We start from the raw sequence: 15,047 nt of genomic DNA, 5'->3' as shown, positions 1-15,047 counted from the left end.
ACTGATGAAGGGCAGTGTTGGACTTGGGCCTTCTGGCAGGTTCACCCCTGAACTTTTTGCCTTGAATTATAGTGATTTCTGGTCTTTGCGCACTTTGACACTGTGGCGCAGTGTAAAGTGCGTGCGCTCCCTGAGTGCGTGTGTAAGATAGGCCTGCCCTCCCATGGGAATGCATGGGGAATGTATGTGTCCCTGGTAGTTCCTGATGCGTGGGGAGTGCAGGCTCGAGTTTGGTATGTGTGAACTCGTGGGAATGAATGCTGCGCAACGGTATGTGCGGCTTGTATGTGTCTAGTGGGGAAGTGTCATTCCTAGACATGGCTGTACGTGTGCTGTGAAGGTGCTGGCGTGTGATTGGCTGGAGCTGGCTGGCATGCCAGGCTCCAGGAAGTCTGGATGGGTCTGCCCGGTGGTGAGTGGGAGATTAGCATGCTGATGGCTGGGGAGGAGTGTACCTGTGTCCTGAATGAGGCTGGGTTTTCCCCAGACAATGCTGGCTCCGCCCCCCTGTGGTGCGTCTAATGACCCAAGCCCTGCCAGTGAATAGAGAGGGTGGTTGAGGTAAACAGAGTACTCAAGAACCAGCTGCGACTGGTTCCGCCCCCACCCTGCCCTCAGACAAAGGAAAATGGTGTATAAAAATGGGGCTGTGTCCCCACAGAAGTGTTCTCTTCCAGGATCCTGATAGGAGGGGGCTGCTGCTGGTGGGGCCCAGGAGGGACCGCCATGGGGGCTGTCTCCTGCCCTGTGCGCTGGCCCCTGGGCCCTACATGCTCCTCCTGATGCCAAGGACCTTGTACTGTGCTTTTGTCCTTGCCCCAGGGCTGTGGCTGCCCTCTAGCGCTTGGGAGCGCTGTGATCCTCTGCTCTAGCGCTTGGGAGCGCTGTGATCCTCTGCCCTAGCGCTTGAGAGCGCTGTAATCAGCTGCTAGCGCCGTGAGCGCTTTATTTCTAGTCCTGGGCAGAGCGCTGTCGTTTTCCCTCTGAGGGAAGCGCTCCTGCCCTTTGTCTGCCAGAGTGCTTCGTGTGCACTCTCATCTTAAATTACGGGTGCCACCCCGGTTATTTAATTATTTAGCGAGTGCCCACCTCGCTTCTATGTTTTAAATGCATCTCGAGGGTGCCCACCCCTCTTTAATGCCCCCGAGATTGACCGCCGCGGCCCTCGCGCCGCAAAACAGGAAGTCAGGCACTACGGTGCCTGACGCGGGGCGGGACTTCCGGTTTGCCGGAGGAAGTCCCGCCCGCCGCTGCGCTGTGATTGGCCAGCGCTGCCCCGAAGAGGAGTTTGGTCTGGAGCCTTGCAGCTCCCCCTTAAGTCCCGCTCCCGAGATGGGGGACGGGTGAAGATGAGAGAGAGAGAGAGAGCGGGCGGGGCTCCCATGAGGTGCGGGAGAGCCCCGCTCGCTGCCAGAAGATGTCCGCCGAGGCCCCCGTGAGCGAGGGAGAGCCCCGGCAGACTGCTGCCAGAAGACTGTATCCCCCGCCGCCTCCGGAGAGCAGCCAGTGAGTAGAGCTGCCCCGGGTGGCGGGGGGGGGGTGCTGAGAGTGCGCGAGGGATTCCCTCGCAACGCTGAGCGGCCACGCTTGGCAGAGGGCCGCTCCCACGGCCCACAGTAGTTGTTCTTTGAGCCTAGAGGGCTCGTTGGGGGCATAGCGTTTTCTTCGGGGTCCGTGCGCCCCGCAATGTGAGAGGTGCCTTCAGGGCGGCCCCGGATGGTAGAGGGCCGCCCCAACGTTTCCCCAGGGCACGGTATCAATTTATAGGGCCCGAGGAGCCCGTGCTGAGCCCCGTGGCTCCAACGTGTTGGGACTGTGTAATTACTGTAGAGCCTGAGGGCCCCCACGCTGGGCAGTAGTGTTTCTTGAGCCTAGATGGCTCGAGCCAGAGGCATATTTGTTTTCAGAGCCAGAGGGCTCCAACCTATTGCACAGTTTGGTTCCTGAGGGGCCAGTGAGGGCCCCTGGCGCAGATTTGTCTTCCAGCTGCCCAGCAAGTAGTGGGCAGCTGCACCGTTTAGGTCTTCCTCTTTTAGGGACATGTTCTATGGACTTAGGAGTGAGACGCACTCCTTCATCCCTGGCCTTTCCCAGCTGCGCAGCACTTAGTGCCAGCTGCAGCGTTTAGACCCTGTTCTGTCCCTCAGCTGCCCAGCAAGTAGTGGGTAGCTGCTACGTTTAGGTCTTGGCGCAGTGGCGCAACCTGGACTTTGTGAGTTCTGCGCTGAAGGTGATTTATGCGCTAACTGAGGTTTAGATGCTGTTATGATCTATGTCCTATTGCTTTTGGGTGTTAGGAAATGTACAATGTGTAGTATGTTTTGCGCACCCTGTGTTCTGCACCTCTGAATGTGTTGTGGATGCATCATGTGCCTTGTTCCTTACACCGCTGAACGTGTGTCGATGCGTCATGTGTTTCTCTTACACCTCTGAATGGGTAGATTATTCATCATGTGTTTTCCTTCCTTACACCTCTGAATGTAGGTTCTGCATCATGTGTTTTGTCCCCAGGTCTATGCCCCTACTTGTATTGTGATACTGAGGTGGTTGTTTTCTCCCTAGTGCAGGTGGTGCTAGTGAGATCCTGGTTACCAGTAGTTACTGGTTGTGTGCTAAAAGTGCTTTTACATTCTATGTTTTACATTCTAAGTGCTATTTCTGACAGTGTTACTTCTGATTCCTGACAGTGGTCCAGGTGGCCCTGTCTTGTACATATCCCCTTGTAAATTCTGCCCGTGCCCCTGGCACATTGTAAAGTGTGTGTTTTATCTAATGTGTTTTGGTGTAATACAAAGGCTATTTTTATATAACCTTGTGTGGAGTTTCCTTTGTGGTGGGCCTTTGGTTGTTGTTGCTGGGGTGCGTGCGCAAATACTTAGCCTACATCGCCTCCAAGTTTAGCCTTGCTGCTCGCGCCACGTTACCTAGAGGGTGAGTAGGGGTTATCTTGGCGTGTAACTCCCTTGCCCTGACTTGGGAGTGGTGGTCTCTGACTGACTTTGGCGAAAGCCCTGGCCAGCCAGGGATCCCATTTCTAACCAGAAAGAGGAAGAAAAAGTGAGAGAAAGTGAGAAAATCAAATATACAGAGAGATGGAAGAGAGAAAGAGGCAGTAAGAGAGATAAAGACAGTTCACCTGTGTGATGGCCCCGTCCCAGTCAGCCAGCAGAAAAAAAAAAAGATGCGTCCAGTGAACCAGCACTGAAGTCCAGATGGCAGTCTTTACAAGTCTACCACTGAGCATTCATCCTTCTTATACTCACTCACCCTTCACACATACCTCCCATACTCACTCACCCTTCATACATCCCTCCTATACTCACTCAACCTTCATACATCCCTCCTATACTCACTCACCTTCACACATTCCCTCCCATACTCACTCACCATTCATAAACCCCTCCTATACTCACTCACCCTTCATACATCCCTCCTATACTCACTCACCTTCACACATTCCCTCCCATACTCACTCACCATTCATAAACCCCTCATACTCACTCAACCTTCATACACCCCTCATACTCACTCAACCTTCATACACCCCTCATATACTCACTCAACCTTCATACATCCCTCCTATACTCGCACACCCTTCACACATTCCCTCCCATACTCACTCACCATTCATACACCCCTCCTATACTCACTCACCCTTCATACACCCCTCCTATACTCACTCACCCTTCACACATTCCCTCTTGACTCACTCACCATTCATACACCCCTCCTATACTCACTCACCCTTTACACATTCCCTCTTGACTCACTCAACCTTCATACACCCCTCCTATACTCACTCACCCTTCACACATTCCCTCCTATTCTCACTCACCATTCATACACCCCTCCTAGACTCACTCACCCTTCATACACCCCTCATATACTCACTCACCCTTCACACATTCCCTCTTATACTCACTCACCCTTGCTCCATTCCTCCTATTCGCACTCACCCGTCACACATTTCCTCCTAGACTCACTCGGCCTTCATACATCCCTCTAGTCATTTGCTGTCCTATGCAGACATTCTACTTTCCTACCTTTCCCTTCTGCCACTCATTCCATCTTATCCCACCCGGCGCCCCCTCGCCTCTTTATTTGCTGGTTCTCCACACAATAATTAGCGTTACACTTTCCAGCTCTCACTTCAAAGTCCCCCAGCCTGACGGCTGTCTCCTATTCTCTCCTCTTCACTCTGCCCCATTCACTGCCCTGACCTGGTCTCCTCTCCTCCTGTCCCTTTGTTGGGACTGATGCCACTCTCTGTCCCATTCCTCTTGCCCCTTAGCTGGGAGTGATGCCTCTCTCTGTCCCATTCCTCCTGCCCCTTTGCTGGGAGTGATTTCTCTCTGTCCCATTCCTCTTGCCCCTTTGTTGGGACTGATGCCTCTCTCTGTCCCATTCCTCCTGCCCCTTTGCTGGGAGTGATGACTCTCTCTGTCCTATTCCTCCTGCCCCTTTGTTGGGAGTGATGCCTCTCTCTGTCCCATTCCTCCTGCCCCTTTGCTGGGAGTGATGACTCTCTCTGTCCTATTCCTCCTGCCCCTTTGTTGGGAGTGATGCCTCTCTCTGTCCCATTCCTCCTGCCCCTTTGCTGGGAGTGATGCCTCTCTGTCCCATTGCTCTTGCCCCTTTGCTGGGAGTGATACCTCTCTCTGTCCCATTCCTCTTGCCCCTTTGTTGGGAGTGATGCCTCTCTCTGTCCCATTCCTCCTGCCCCTTTGCTGGGAGTGATGACTCTCTCTGTCCTATTCCTCCTGCCCCTTTGTTGGGAGTGATGCCTCTGTCCCATTCCTCTTGCCCCTTTGTTGGGAGTGATGCCTCTCTCTGTCCCATTCCTCCTGCCCCTTTGCTGGGAGTGATGACTCTCTCTGTCCTATTCCTCCTGCCCCTTTGTTGGGAGTGATGCCTCTCTCTGTCCCATTCCTCTTGCCCCTTTGCTGGGAGTGATGCGTCTCTCTGTCCCATTCCTCTTGCCCCTTTGCTGGGAGTGATACCTCTCTCTGTCCCATTCCTCTTGCCCCTTTGTTGGGAGTGATGCCTCTCTCTGTCCCATTCCTCCTGCCCCTTTGCTGGGAGTGATGACTCTCTCTGTCCTATTCCTCCTGCCCCTTTGTTGGGAGTGATGCCTCTGTCCCATTCCTCTTGCCCCTTTGTTGGGAGTGATGCCTCTCTCTGTCCCATTCCTCCTGCCCCTTTGCTGGGAGTGATGACTCTCTCTGTCCTATTCCTCCTGCCCCTTTGTTGGGAGTGATGCCTCTCTCTGTCCCATTCCTCTTGCCCCTTTGCTGGGAGTGATGCCTCTCTCTGTCCCATTCCTCTTGCCCCTTTGCTGGGAGTGATGCTTCTCTCTGTCCCATTCCTCTTGCCCCTTTGCTGGGAGTGATGCCTCTCTCTGTCCCATTCCTCTTGCCCCTTTGCTGGGAGTGATGCCTCTCTCTGTCCCATTCCCCCTGCCCCTTTGCTGGGAGTGATGCCTCTCTCTGTCCCATTCCTCTTGCTCCTTTGCTGGGAGTGATGTCTCTCTGTCCCATTCCTCCTGCCCCTTTGCTGGAACTGATGCCTCTCTCTGTCCCATTCCTCCTGCCCCTTTGCTGGGAGTGTTGCCTCTCTCTGTCCCATTCCTCTTGCCCCTTTGCTGGAACTGATGCCTCTCTCTGTCCCATTCCGCTTTCCCCTTTGCTGGGACTGATGTCTCTTTCTGTCCCATTCCTCCTGCCCCTTTGCTGGAACTGATGCCTCTCTCTGTCCCATTCCTCTTGCCCCTTTGCTGGGAGTGGTGCCTCTCTCTGTCCCATTCCTCTTGCCCCTTTGCTGGGAGTGATGCCTCTCTCTGTCCCATTCCTCCTGCCCCTTTGCTGGGAGTGATGCCTCTCTCTGTCCCATTCCTCTTGCCCCTTTGCTGGGACTGATGCCTCTCTCTGTCCCATTCCGCTTTCCCCTTTGCTGGGACTGATGTCTCTTTCTGTCCCATTCCTCCTGCCCCTTTGCTGGAACTGATGCCTCTCTCTGTCCCATTCCTCTTGCCCCTTTGCTGGGAGTGGTGCCTCTCTCTGTCCCATTCCTCTTGCCCCTTTGCTGGGAGTGATGCCTCTCTCTGTCCCATTCCTCCTGCCCCTTTGCTGGGAGTGATGCCTCTCTCTGTCCCATTCCTCCTGCCCCTTTGCTGGGAGTGATGCCTCTCTCTGTCCCATTCCTCTTGCCCCTTTGCTGGGACTGATGCCTCTCTCTGTCCCATTCCTCCTGCCCCTTTGCTGGGAGTGATGCCTCTCTGTCCCATTCCTCTTGCCCCTTTGCTGGGAGTGATGCCTCTCTCTGTCCCATTCCTCTTGCCCCTTTGCTGGGAGTGATGCCTCTCTCTGTCCCATTCCTCTTGACCCTTTGCTGGGAGTGATGCCTCTCTCTGTCCCATTCCTCTTGCCCCTTTGCTGGGAGTGATGCCTCTCTCTGTCCCATTCCTCCTGCCCCTTTGCTGGGAGTGATGCCTCTCTCTGTCCCATTCCTCCTGCCCCTTTGCTGGGAGTGATGAGTCTCTCTGTCCCATTCTTCTTGCCCCTTGGTTGGGAGTGATGCCTCTCTCTGTCCCATTCCTCCTGCCCCTTTGCTGGGAGGGATGCCTCTCTCTGTCCCATTCCTCCAGCCCCTTTGTGGGAACTGATGCCTCTCTCTGTCCCATTCCTCTTGCCCCTTTGCTGGGAGTGATGCGTCTCTCGGTCCCATTCCTCTTGCCCCTTTGCTGGGAGTGATGCCTCTCTCTGTCCCATTCCTCTTGCCCCTTTGCTGGAAGTGATGCCTCTCTCTGTCCCATTCCTCTTGCCCCTTTGCTGGGAGTGATGCCGCTCTCTGTCCCATTCCTCTTGCCCCTTTGCTGGGACTGATGCCTCTCTCTGTCCCATTCCTCTAAGCCCCTTTGCTGGGAGTGGTGCCTCTCTGTCCCATTCCTCTTGCCCCTTTGGTGGGAGTGAGCCGCACCTCCTGGAGTTTTTGCTCCTCTCGGGTCATGGAGAGCAGCGCGGAGGTGCCGCGGATCATGGGGATGTCCTGCCACAGCGCGGCGCTAGAGGAGACGGAGAGGCGCTGTAAGTAGGAGTCTGGCGTCGACATCAGCTTCCGCCGCAGCCGGGGTGAGCTGGGCTCAGGCTCCTCCAGGAAAGTCTCCCCCCGCTTCTGGCGCTCGATGGCCTGGTTCAGCGCCTCATCACTGTACTCCTGGTAAAGCTGCCGAGCTTTGGGTGGAGAAGAAAAAAGATGTTAAGCTCAACTTTCTAAACATTCCCTAGTTTGCAGGTTCCAATAGGCATGGCCTTGATCTGCAGCATACAGCACTCTTATGGCACCGCACTCTCACGGGCACAGCACTCTCAAAGGCAGAGCACTCTCAAAGGCAGGGCACTCTCACCGGCAGGGCACTCTCACCGGCACTCTCACCGGCACGGCACTCTCACCGGCAGGGCACTCTCACCGGCACGGCACTCTCACCGGCACGGCACTCTCACCGGCACGGCACTCTCACCGGCACGGCACTCTCACCGGCACGGCACTCTCACCTGCAGCGATCACTCAACGCTATACTGTGACCGGCCATATGGTGGCAGCGTTGGACCACAGTTGATCACACTCTATGTCTATTACACATTGTTGATATATTTCTATTAACATTTCAGTAATAGAAACTCATTGCATTATATTACATGTGAAATTGGCTTCATTTCATGTGATAAACGGCATTGAGTATTTCGATCTTTTCTCTGGATTGAAATCTATCTTGCATTCAATACAATCATTTCGGTAGCTGATGTCAATATTGAACTGGGGGTTGGGGGGTTGAAACTGGGGTAGTAGTCGGAGGACCGTGGGCATATGGGACAAACGGGGGGCTGGGCTATTGAACTTCTGTTGGCAGGAGCGACAGGGTTCTGCTACGGGGGATCTGTCCAGTCATCGTTATTCATCTCGTTGCTTTGTGTGGTTGCTGTATCTTGCTTCGTTACGAGTCTATTGCTGTTCGAGAGCGATGCGTGCGTTTATGACACTGTGCCTACTGCACATGCCCTATTCTATGAGCGATCACTCAACGCCATAATGTGACTGTCCACACGGTGGCAGCGTTGTACCACAGCTCATAACTCTGTGTCTACTGCACATGCCCTATTCTATGAGCGATCACTCAACGCCATAATATTACTATCTACATGGTGGCAGCGTTGTACGACAGTTTATCACTCTCTGCTCACCACGCACGTTCATGATACACTCAGGCCTGTAGCTGCAATGCTCCAATCTCGCTCCCCGCTTTGAGAGGGCAACCAATGCCATACTGTGACCGGCCACACAGTGGCGGTGTTGCGCCTGGTTTCATTACATTCTGCTCATCTGCACATGAAACCCTCAGCTCTGCAGGTAAATGCTGCTCCAGCCACTTGTTCTGCTCTGATTCTGCATCAACTTTTAACATTCCGCAGGGTGACGCACACTGGTCAGAAAGTGACTTTACCAATCGCGAGAGCTGAGCTGAAGCATTACCGAGACTTGCCACTGGTGTCGCTGTCCTCCCACCCTTTACACTAAGCTGCCTCTCCACCAATGAAACCTTCTAGCCACCAATGGAAATCCGACTTCTGTCCACCCTCTGAGACCCTCTGCGATGCTAAACCGCAGAGCATGGCGAGCCACCGAAGCTCGGGCCAGGCCTGAGCCACCGAAGCTCGAGCATGGCCCGAGCCACCGACGCTCAAGCCTGGCCCGAGCCACCGACACTCGAGCCTGGCCCGAGCCACCGACGCTCGAGCCTGGCCCGAGCCACCGACGCTCGAGCCTGGCCCGAGCCACCGACGCTCGAGCCTGGCCCGAGCCACCGAAGCTCGAGCCTGGCCCGAGCCACCGAAGCTCGAGCCTGGCCCGAGCCACCGAAGCTCGAGCCTGGCCCGAGCCACCGAAGCTCGAGCCTGGCCCGAGCCATCGAAGCTCGAGCCTGACCCGAGCCACCGATGCTCGAGCCTGACCCGAGCCACCGATGCTCGAACCTGGCCCGAGCCACCGAAGCTCGAGACTGGCCCGTGCCACCGACGCTCGAGCCTGGCCCGAGCCACCGACGCTCGAGCCTGGCCCGAGCCACCAAAGCTCGAGCCTGGCCTGAGCCACCGACGCTCGAGCCTGGCCCGAGCCACCGAAGCTCGAGCCTGGCCCGAGCCACCGACGCTCGAGCCTGGCCCGAGCCACCGACGCTCGAGCCTGGCCCGAGCCACCGACGCTCGAGCCTGGCCCGAGCCACCGAAGCTTGAGCCAGGCCCGAGCAGCTGAAGCTCGAGCCACCGAAGCTCAGGCCAGACCCGAGCCACCAAACCTTGAGCCTGGCTCGAGCCGGGTGCCTGGCTCTGGCTCATCTCGAGGTCTCTTGACCCCTGAGCCAAGAACCAGCTGAGCTTGCCTGTGGCTGCTGCCTGCACTCAGCTGTCACTTCAAACACCCAGACAAAAAGACAAAGCTTAAAACGGATGAGAGGAACAGATCCCCATCTAGTGGCCGAACTGCACAGTACAAAGCGAGAAATCCCAGCTCATACACTTGTGTGATCCTGGGCAAACATTATAGTTCAGCAAGACTTCTTTTTCATCATTATCACATCTGAGCTATTCAGTGACACACAAGAGCAACCTTAGGGCCACACTGCTGGTGCTGGTTTTTTGTGTAAATTTGAGATGATGGTGTTTAAATATGTGCGTCCAGGGAGTGCCCTGTCAAGTCAAGTCAGAGAGAATTTATATAGCGCACTACATACCCAGAGGGTTTCAAGGCGCTTAGGAAGGGGAAGAGGATTACTTGTCGAATATCCACGTTTTAAGTTGCTTTCTGAATGTTAGGTGGTTCTGGGTAAGGCGCAGGTCAGCGGGTAGTGAGTTCCATGTTTTGGCAGCCAGGTATGAGAAGGATCTGCCTCCCATGGTGGTCTTGTTGATGCGAGGTACAGTGGCGAGGGCTTGGCTGGAAGAGCGTAGTTGGCGGGGGGGAGTGTAGAAGGACAGTCGTGAGTTGAGGCATTCTGGTCCGATGTCGTAGAGTGATTTGTGTGCGTGGGTTAGCAGTCGGAAAGTGATTCTCTTATTGATGGGTAGCCAGTGGAGGTCTTTCAGGTGGCCAGAGATATGTTCGTTGCGCGGGATGTCTAAAATGATCCTGGCTGAGGCGTTTTGGATTCGTTGGAGTTTCTTCTGGAGTTTAGCGGTAGTACCTGCGTAGAGGGTGTTTCCGTAGTCCAGTCGGCTCGTGACCAGAGCGTGGGTGACTGTTTTTCTGGTTTCGGTGGGGATCCAGCGAAATGTTTTTTTGAGCATGCGAAGAATGTTGAAGCAGGATGAGGAGACGGCGTTGACTTGTCTGTTCATTGAGAGTGAAGAGTCCAGGATGATGCCTAGGTTCCGTGCGTGGTCTGTCGGGATGGGTGCTTTTCCAAGGGCTTCCGGCCACCAAGAGTCGTCCCATGCAGAGGGGGATGTACCTAAGATGAGGACTTCTGTTTTGTCTGAGTTCAGTTTCAGACGGCTTTGTTTCATCCATTCGGCAACTTCTTTCATTCCTTCGTGTAGGTTAGTTTTGGCGGTGCTGGGGTCATTGGTGAGAGAAAGGATAAGTTGAGTGTCATCCGCGTAAGATATGATGTTGAGGTTGTGTTGGCGGGCGATGGCCGCGAGGGGGCTCATGTATACGTTTAAGAGGGTGGGGCTGAGTGAGGATCCTTGTGGTACTCCACAGATGACTTCAGTGGCCTCGGACTTGAAAGGTGGAAGGCGGACTCTCTGGGTTCTTCCGGTGAGGAACGAGGTGATCCACTCCAGTGCTTTTCCTTGAATTCCGGTGTTACTGAGGCGTTGTAAAAGGGTGCTGTGGCAGACTGTGTCGAAAGCTGCAGAGAGGTCGAGGAGGATGAGGGCGACTGTGTCTCCGTTGTCCAGTAGAGTTCGAATGTCGTCTGTTGCTGCGATGAGGGCGGTCTCAGTGCTGTGTTTTGCTCGGAAGCCAGATTGTGAGGAGTCGAGTGATTTGTTGGCTTCGAGGAAAGCAGCGAGTTGGTTGTTGACAGCTTTCTCGATGACTTTGGCCGGGAATGGAAGGAGCGAAATGGGGCGGTAATTTTTGAGTTCGGTGGGGTCCGCTGTGGGTTTTTTCAGAAGGGCGGTGAGTTCGGCGTGTTTCCAGTCTTCCGGGAAGGTGGCGGAGTTGAAGGAGCAGTTGATGACGTCTCGGAGGTGCGGTGCTATGACGGAGTCTACTTTGTTGAAGATGTGGTGAGGGCATGGGTCTGTGGGGGATCCTGAGTGGATGGAATTCATCAGGCGGATTGTGTCCTCAGTGGAGATTGGGTTCCAGTGGTTGAGGGTGTTCACGGGGGGATAGTGTTCAGCAAATGGTTGGGCGGGTTGGTCTCCGGGTTGGTTGTCGAAGCTGTTGTGGATGTCCGCAATCTTGTTGTGGAAGAATGAGGCTAGGGAGTCGCAGAGGGCTTGAGAGGGGGTGATGTCGTTGGAGTTGGCCGAGGGATTGGAAAATTCCTTGACTATGTTGAAAAGTTCCTTGCTGTTGTGGGCGTTGTTGTCAAGTCGATCCTTGAATGCTGCTTTCTTGGCCTTTCGGATTAGTTGGTGGTGAGTGCGGGAGGCGTTTTTGAAGGCGTCCTTGGTGCTAGTGGTTGGGTCTTTTTTCCAGGCCTTTTCAAGGGAGCGGCAGAGTTTCTTGGACTTCTTAAGATCATCGTTGAACCAAGAGGCCTTCTTGCTGCCAGATTTGCTTTGGCGTTTTTTCAGTGGTGCTAAGGTGTCGGCGGTGTTGGATAACCATAGGGTGAGGTTGGCGGCGGCTTGATTTGGGTTAGAAGACTGAGCTGGGGTGTTGAGAAGGAGCGATGTGGAGATCTGGTCGGTGGTGAGTTTGTTCCAGTTTCTTTGCAGAGTTGGTTGGAGGTGGTTGGTGGGTTTTGGCTTGTTGTAGGTGAAGTGGACGCAACTGTGGTCAGTCCAGAGGAGATCCGTAGTGTGGCTGAAGGAGACATGATTGCTGGAGGTGAAGATGGGGTCGAGTGTGTGACCTGCGATGTGGGTGGGGGAAGTGACCAGTTGTTTAAGTCCGAGGTTGGCGAGGTTGTCCAAGATGGTGGTGGTGTTGCGGTCGTTGATCTTTTCAAGGTGAAAGTTGAGGTCTCCCAGAAGGATGTAGTCCCTGTGCAATAAGCTCTTGGTTGAACAGAATGCAATAAAACAAACACCACATAGATAGGGTATACATGTCAGCTTACTTGCCACTTACTTCACCAATGGCAACGTCAGGAGGGTCGTGCGTGGGGGGCAGGAATGCTTTTAAGTTAGTGTTTAAAAACTTTTTAAAAATACTTTCTCAATGCAGTAATATAATTTGAATTACTGAAGCTCATCCGTATGTTAAAGAATAAATGTTTTAGCGGCTCCATCATATTTTAACTCTATGTTTGTTGCATGACTTACGTGCCAAATATGTTCAGTACTTAACTCATGCAGGGGCTCTTTTGGCCAAGCCAGGCCCTTGGCTCGGCTCGTGCAGGGAGTCTTAGAGCCGAGCCAGGCCCATGGCTCGATTCGTGCAGGGAGTCTTAGAGCCAAGCCAGGCCCATGGCTCGGTTCGTGCAGGGACGTTTAGAGCTAAGATCCCTATACCTGGGGCGGTTAATACATTTCAAAGACATGAGTACACATCACTCAGGTTGTATTTTTTATTTACATACCGAGGTAAACCCCTGCTATCTATCGTAGTGCGGTATAAATCCTCTAATGTCTAGTTTTCCCCACTTAATCTATTGTTCCAAAAAAAAATTTAATTACTGAGGTCTCAATTCAAACAGTGTCCAGGGTAATGTCCAACCAATGTCTGCACTCTTTACTGGCAGTACATCTATCCACACTTAACCACAAGTGCACAAACCTTAAGAGGAAAAAATGTGTGGTGGAGAGGAAGGCACCTCACAATAATTTCGGCAGATTCATCAGGGTATTCAACACTCGGTCACTGCACCAATTTTTTGAACATCCTTTCTGGACACCCAGGCCAGCATGGGCAACTCATACCGGCTGACCGAATCACACTTTGACTCGTTTAAAAACGATTGAGGTATCAATCGTACGGTTTGGAACCAGGACCGTGTATCATCCCAGAAACCTGGGATGATACACGGTCCCTGATGAATCTGCCGAAATTATTGGGGCAGTGAAACATGTCGGTATCAGGTACTGGTAGGCGATACTAAGCTACCAACCTCTCTTTTAACTCATCAGCTCACACTGAAACGAAGAATAAAGTAATTGAGTGGGTGTGGCTGTTGATTTTATGTCACTCTGTCCGTTATGAGTTAATGTGGTTATACTCTTTATGTTGCACCTTTACACGCATTTCAGTTTATGTGTTGTACCTACTTTGTTTTCTTTTCGGATTGGAAGGCAACCGATGATGAGAAAGGGGCATTGAGTTGGTAACATCTGCCAACACCCCCGAGGGTTGTTCGCCCGTGAGGTGCCTTCCTCTCCACCACACATTTTTTCCTCTTAAGGTTTGTGCACTTGTGGTTAAGTGTGGATAGATGTACTGCCAGTAAAGAGGGCAGACATTGGTTGGACATCACCCTGGACACTGTTTGAATTGAGACCTCAGTAATTAAAAATTTTTTGGGAACAATAGATTAAGTGGGGAAAACTAGACATTAGAGGATTTATACCGCACTGCGATAGATAGCAGGGGTTTACCTCGGTATGTAAATAAAAAATACAACCTGAGTGATGTGTACTCATGTCTTTGAAATGTATTAACCGCCCCAGGTATAGGGATCTTGTTGTTTATTGACTGTTTAGAGTGGAGGGCGATCCCTTATATACCTTTCCATATCCCTCTTGGCTCCTTTTTGCTATTGTACGTTTAGAGCTAAGCCAGGCCCTCGGCTCGAGCAGGGACTCTTAGAGCCAAGCCCGGCCCTTGGCTCGGCTCTCCCTGTTCATTTGTTAGCTCGCCCACCTTTGCAGCACAGTGAGTGTCTGCGGGGTGTTCGAGTTCACTGCACTCTGGGGTTCATACAATGAAACCCTCCGGCCTCTGGCTCTCTCTGCTGTCATTGGTTGTCATGCAGTTTTCCCACCTGCCTCCGTCTGCCAATGGGGCTCGCGGATACAGTTCGCTCCCTCTGCATCAATGCGGCCTCTCCTTGAACCCCCAGGTTTCATTAGATCTTTGGAATGCCTTCCCCTGCTCTGTTGTTATTCCCTGTTGTTAGGTGCTCTGCAAGGGTCCATGCTGTGCTTCATAAAACAATACAAAAGAAACAAAGCTGCAGCACCCTGTCTGGAGCATAGCAAAGACCCCGCCTCTGAGGCAACAAGAGCTAGAAGGGGGCAGGCCCTGTACTGGACCTCAGGCAAGGACAGCCTCTGGCCACCGGTCATCTCTGCCAGCCCCCACCCCCTCATGGCTGGGGTGAGAGACCCCCGAGCATCGCCCATACCCCCGGGGTACTTACAAGAGTTGATGAGCTTGGAGTGCCGGCGGACAATGTTGCTGCTCGTGAAAGGATCATGACGCCTCCTGAAATGGATGATGGAGGAAAAGGCAGAGTGAGACGAGGCATTGTATCAGGTGATAAAAGACAGTGTGAGACGAGGCATTGTATCTGGTGATAAAAGACAGAGTGAGACGAGGCATTGTATCTGGTGATAAAAGACAGAGTAAGACGAGGCATTGTATCTGGTGGTAAAAGACAGAGTGAGACGAGGCATTGTATCTGGTGATAAAAGACAGAGTGAGACCAGGAATTACATCTGGTGATGAAAGAAAGAGTGAGACGAGGCATTGCATCTGGTGATAAAAGACAGAGTGAGACAAGGCATTGCATCTGGTGATGAAAGAAAGAGTAAGAAGAGGCATTGTATCTGGTGATAAAAGAGAGAGTGAGACGAGGCATTGTATCTGGTGATAAAAGACAGAGTGAGACCAGGCATTGCATCAGGTGATAAAAGACAGAGTGAGACGAGGCATTGCAT

The 15,047-nt window shown here is 53.2% G+C and overlaps 1 protein-coding gene across 1 annotated transcript in view; it reads right to left on the bottom strand.

Annotated features, from left to right (window-relative positions):
- Positions 1–15,047, bottom strand: part of LOC144770983 (uncharacterized) — a 335,407-nt gene that overhangs the window by 179,914 nt on the left and 140,446 nt on the right. Inside the window, exons 4-5 of the mRNA XM_078655850.1 lie at positions 14,528–14,592; positions 6,976–7,229 (exon numbers count right to left, since the gene is read on the bottom strand). Coding sequence (XP_078511976.1) covers positions 6,976–7,229; positions 14,528–14,592 — 319 coding nt within the window. The remainder of the gene's footprint in view (positions 1–6,975; positions 7,230–14,527; positions 14,593–15,047) is intronic.

This window comes from Lissotriton helveticus, chromosome 7 (assembly GCF_964261635.1).
Source record: "Lissotriton helveticus chromosome 7, aLisHel1.1, whole genome shotgun sequence".
Lineage (NCBI taxonomy): Eukaryota > Metazoa > Chordata > Amphibia > Caudata > Salamandridae > Lissotriton > Lissotriton helveticus.
This window is presented reverse-complemented; position numbering and strand designations above follow the sequence as displayed.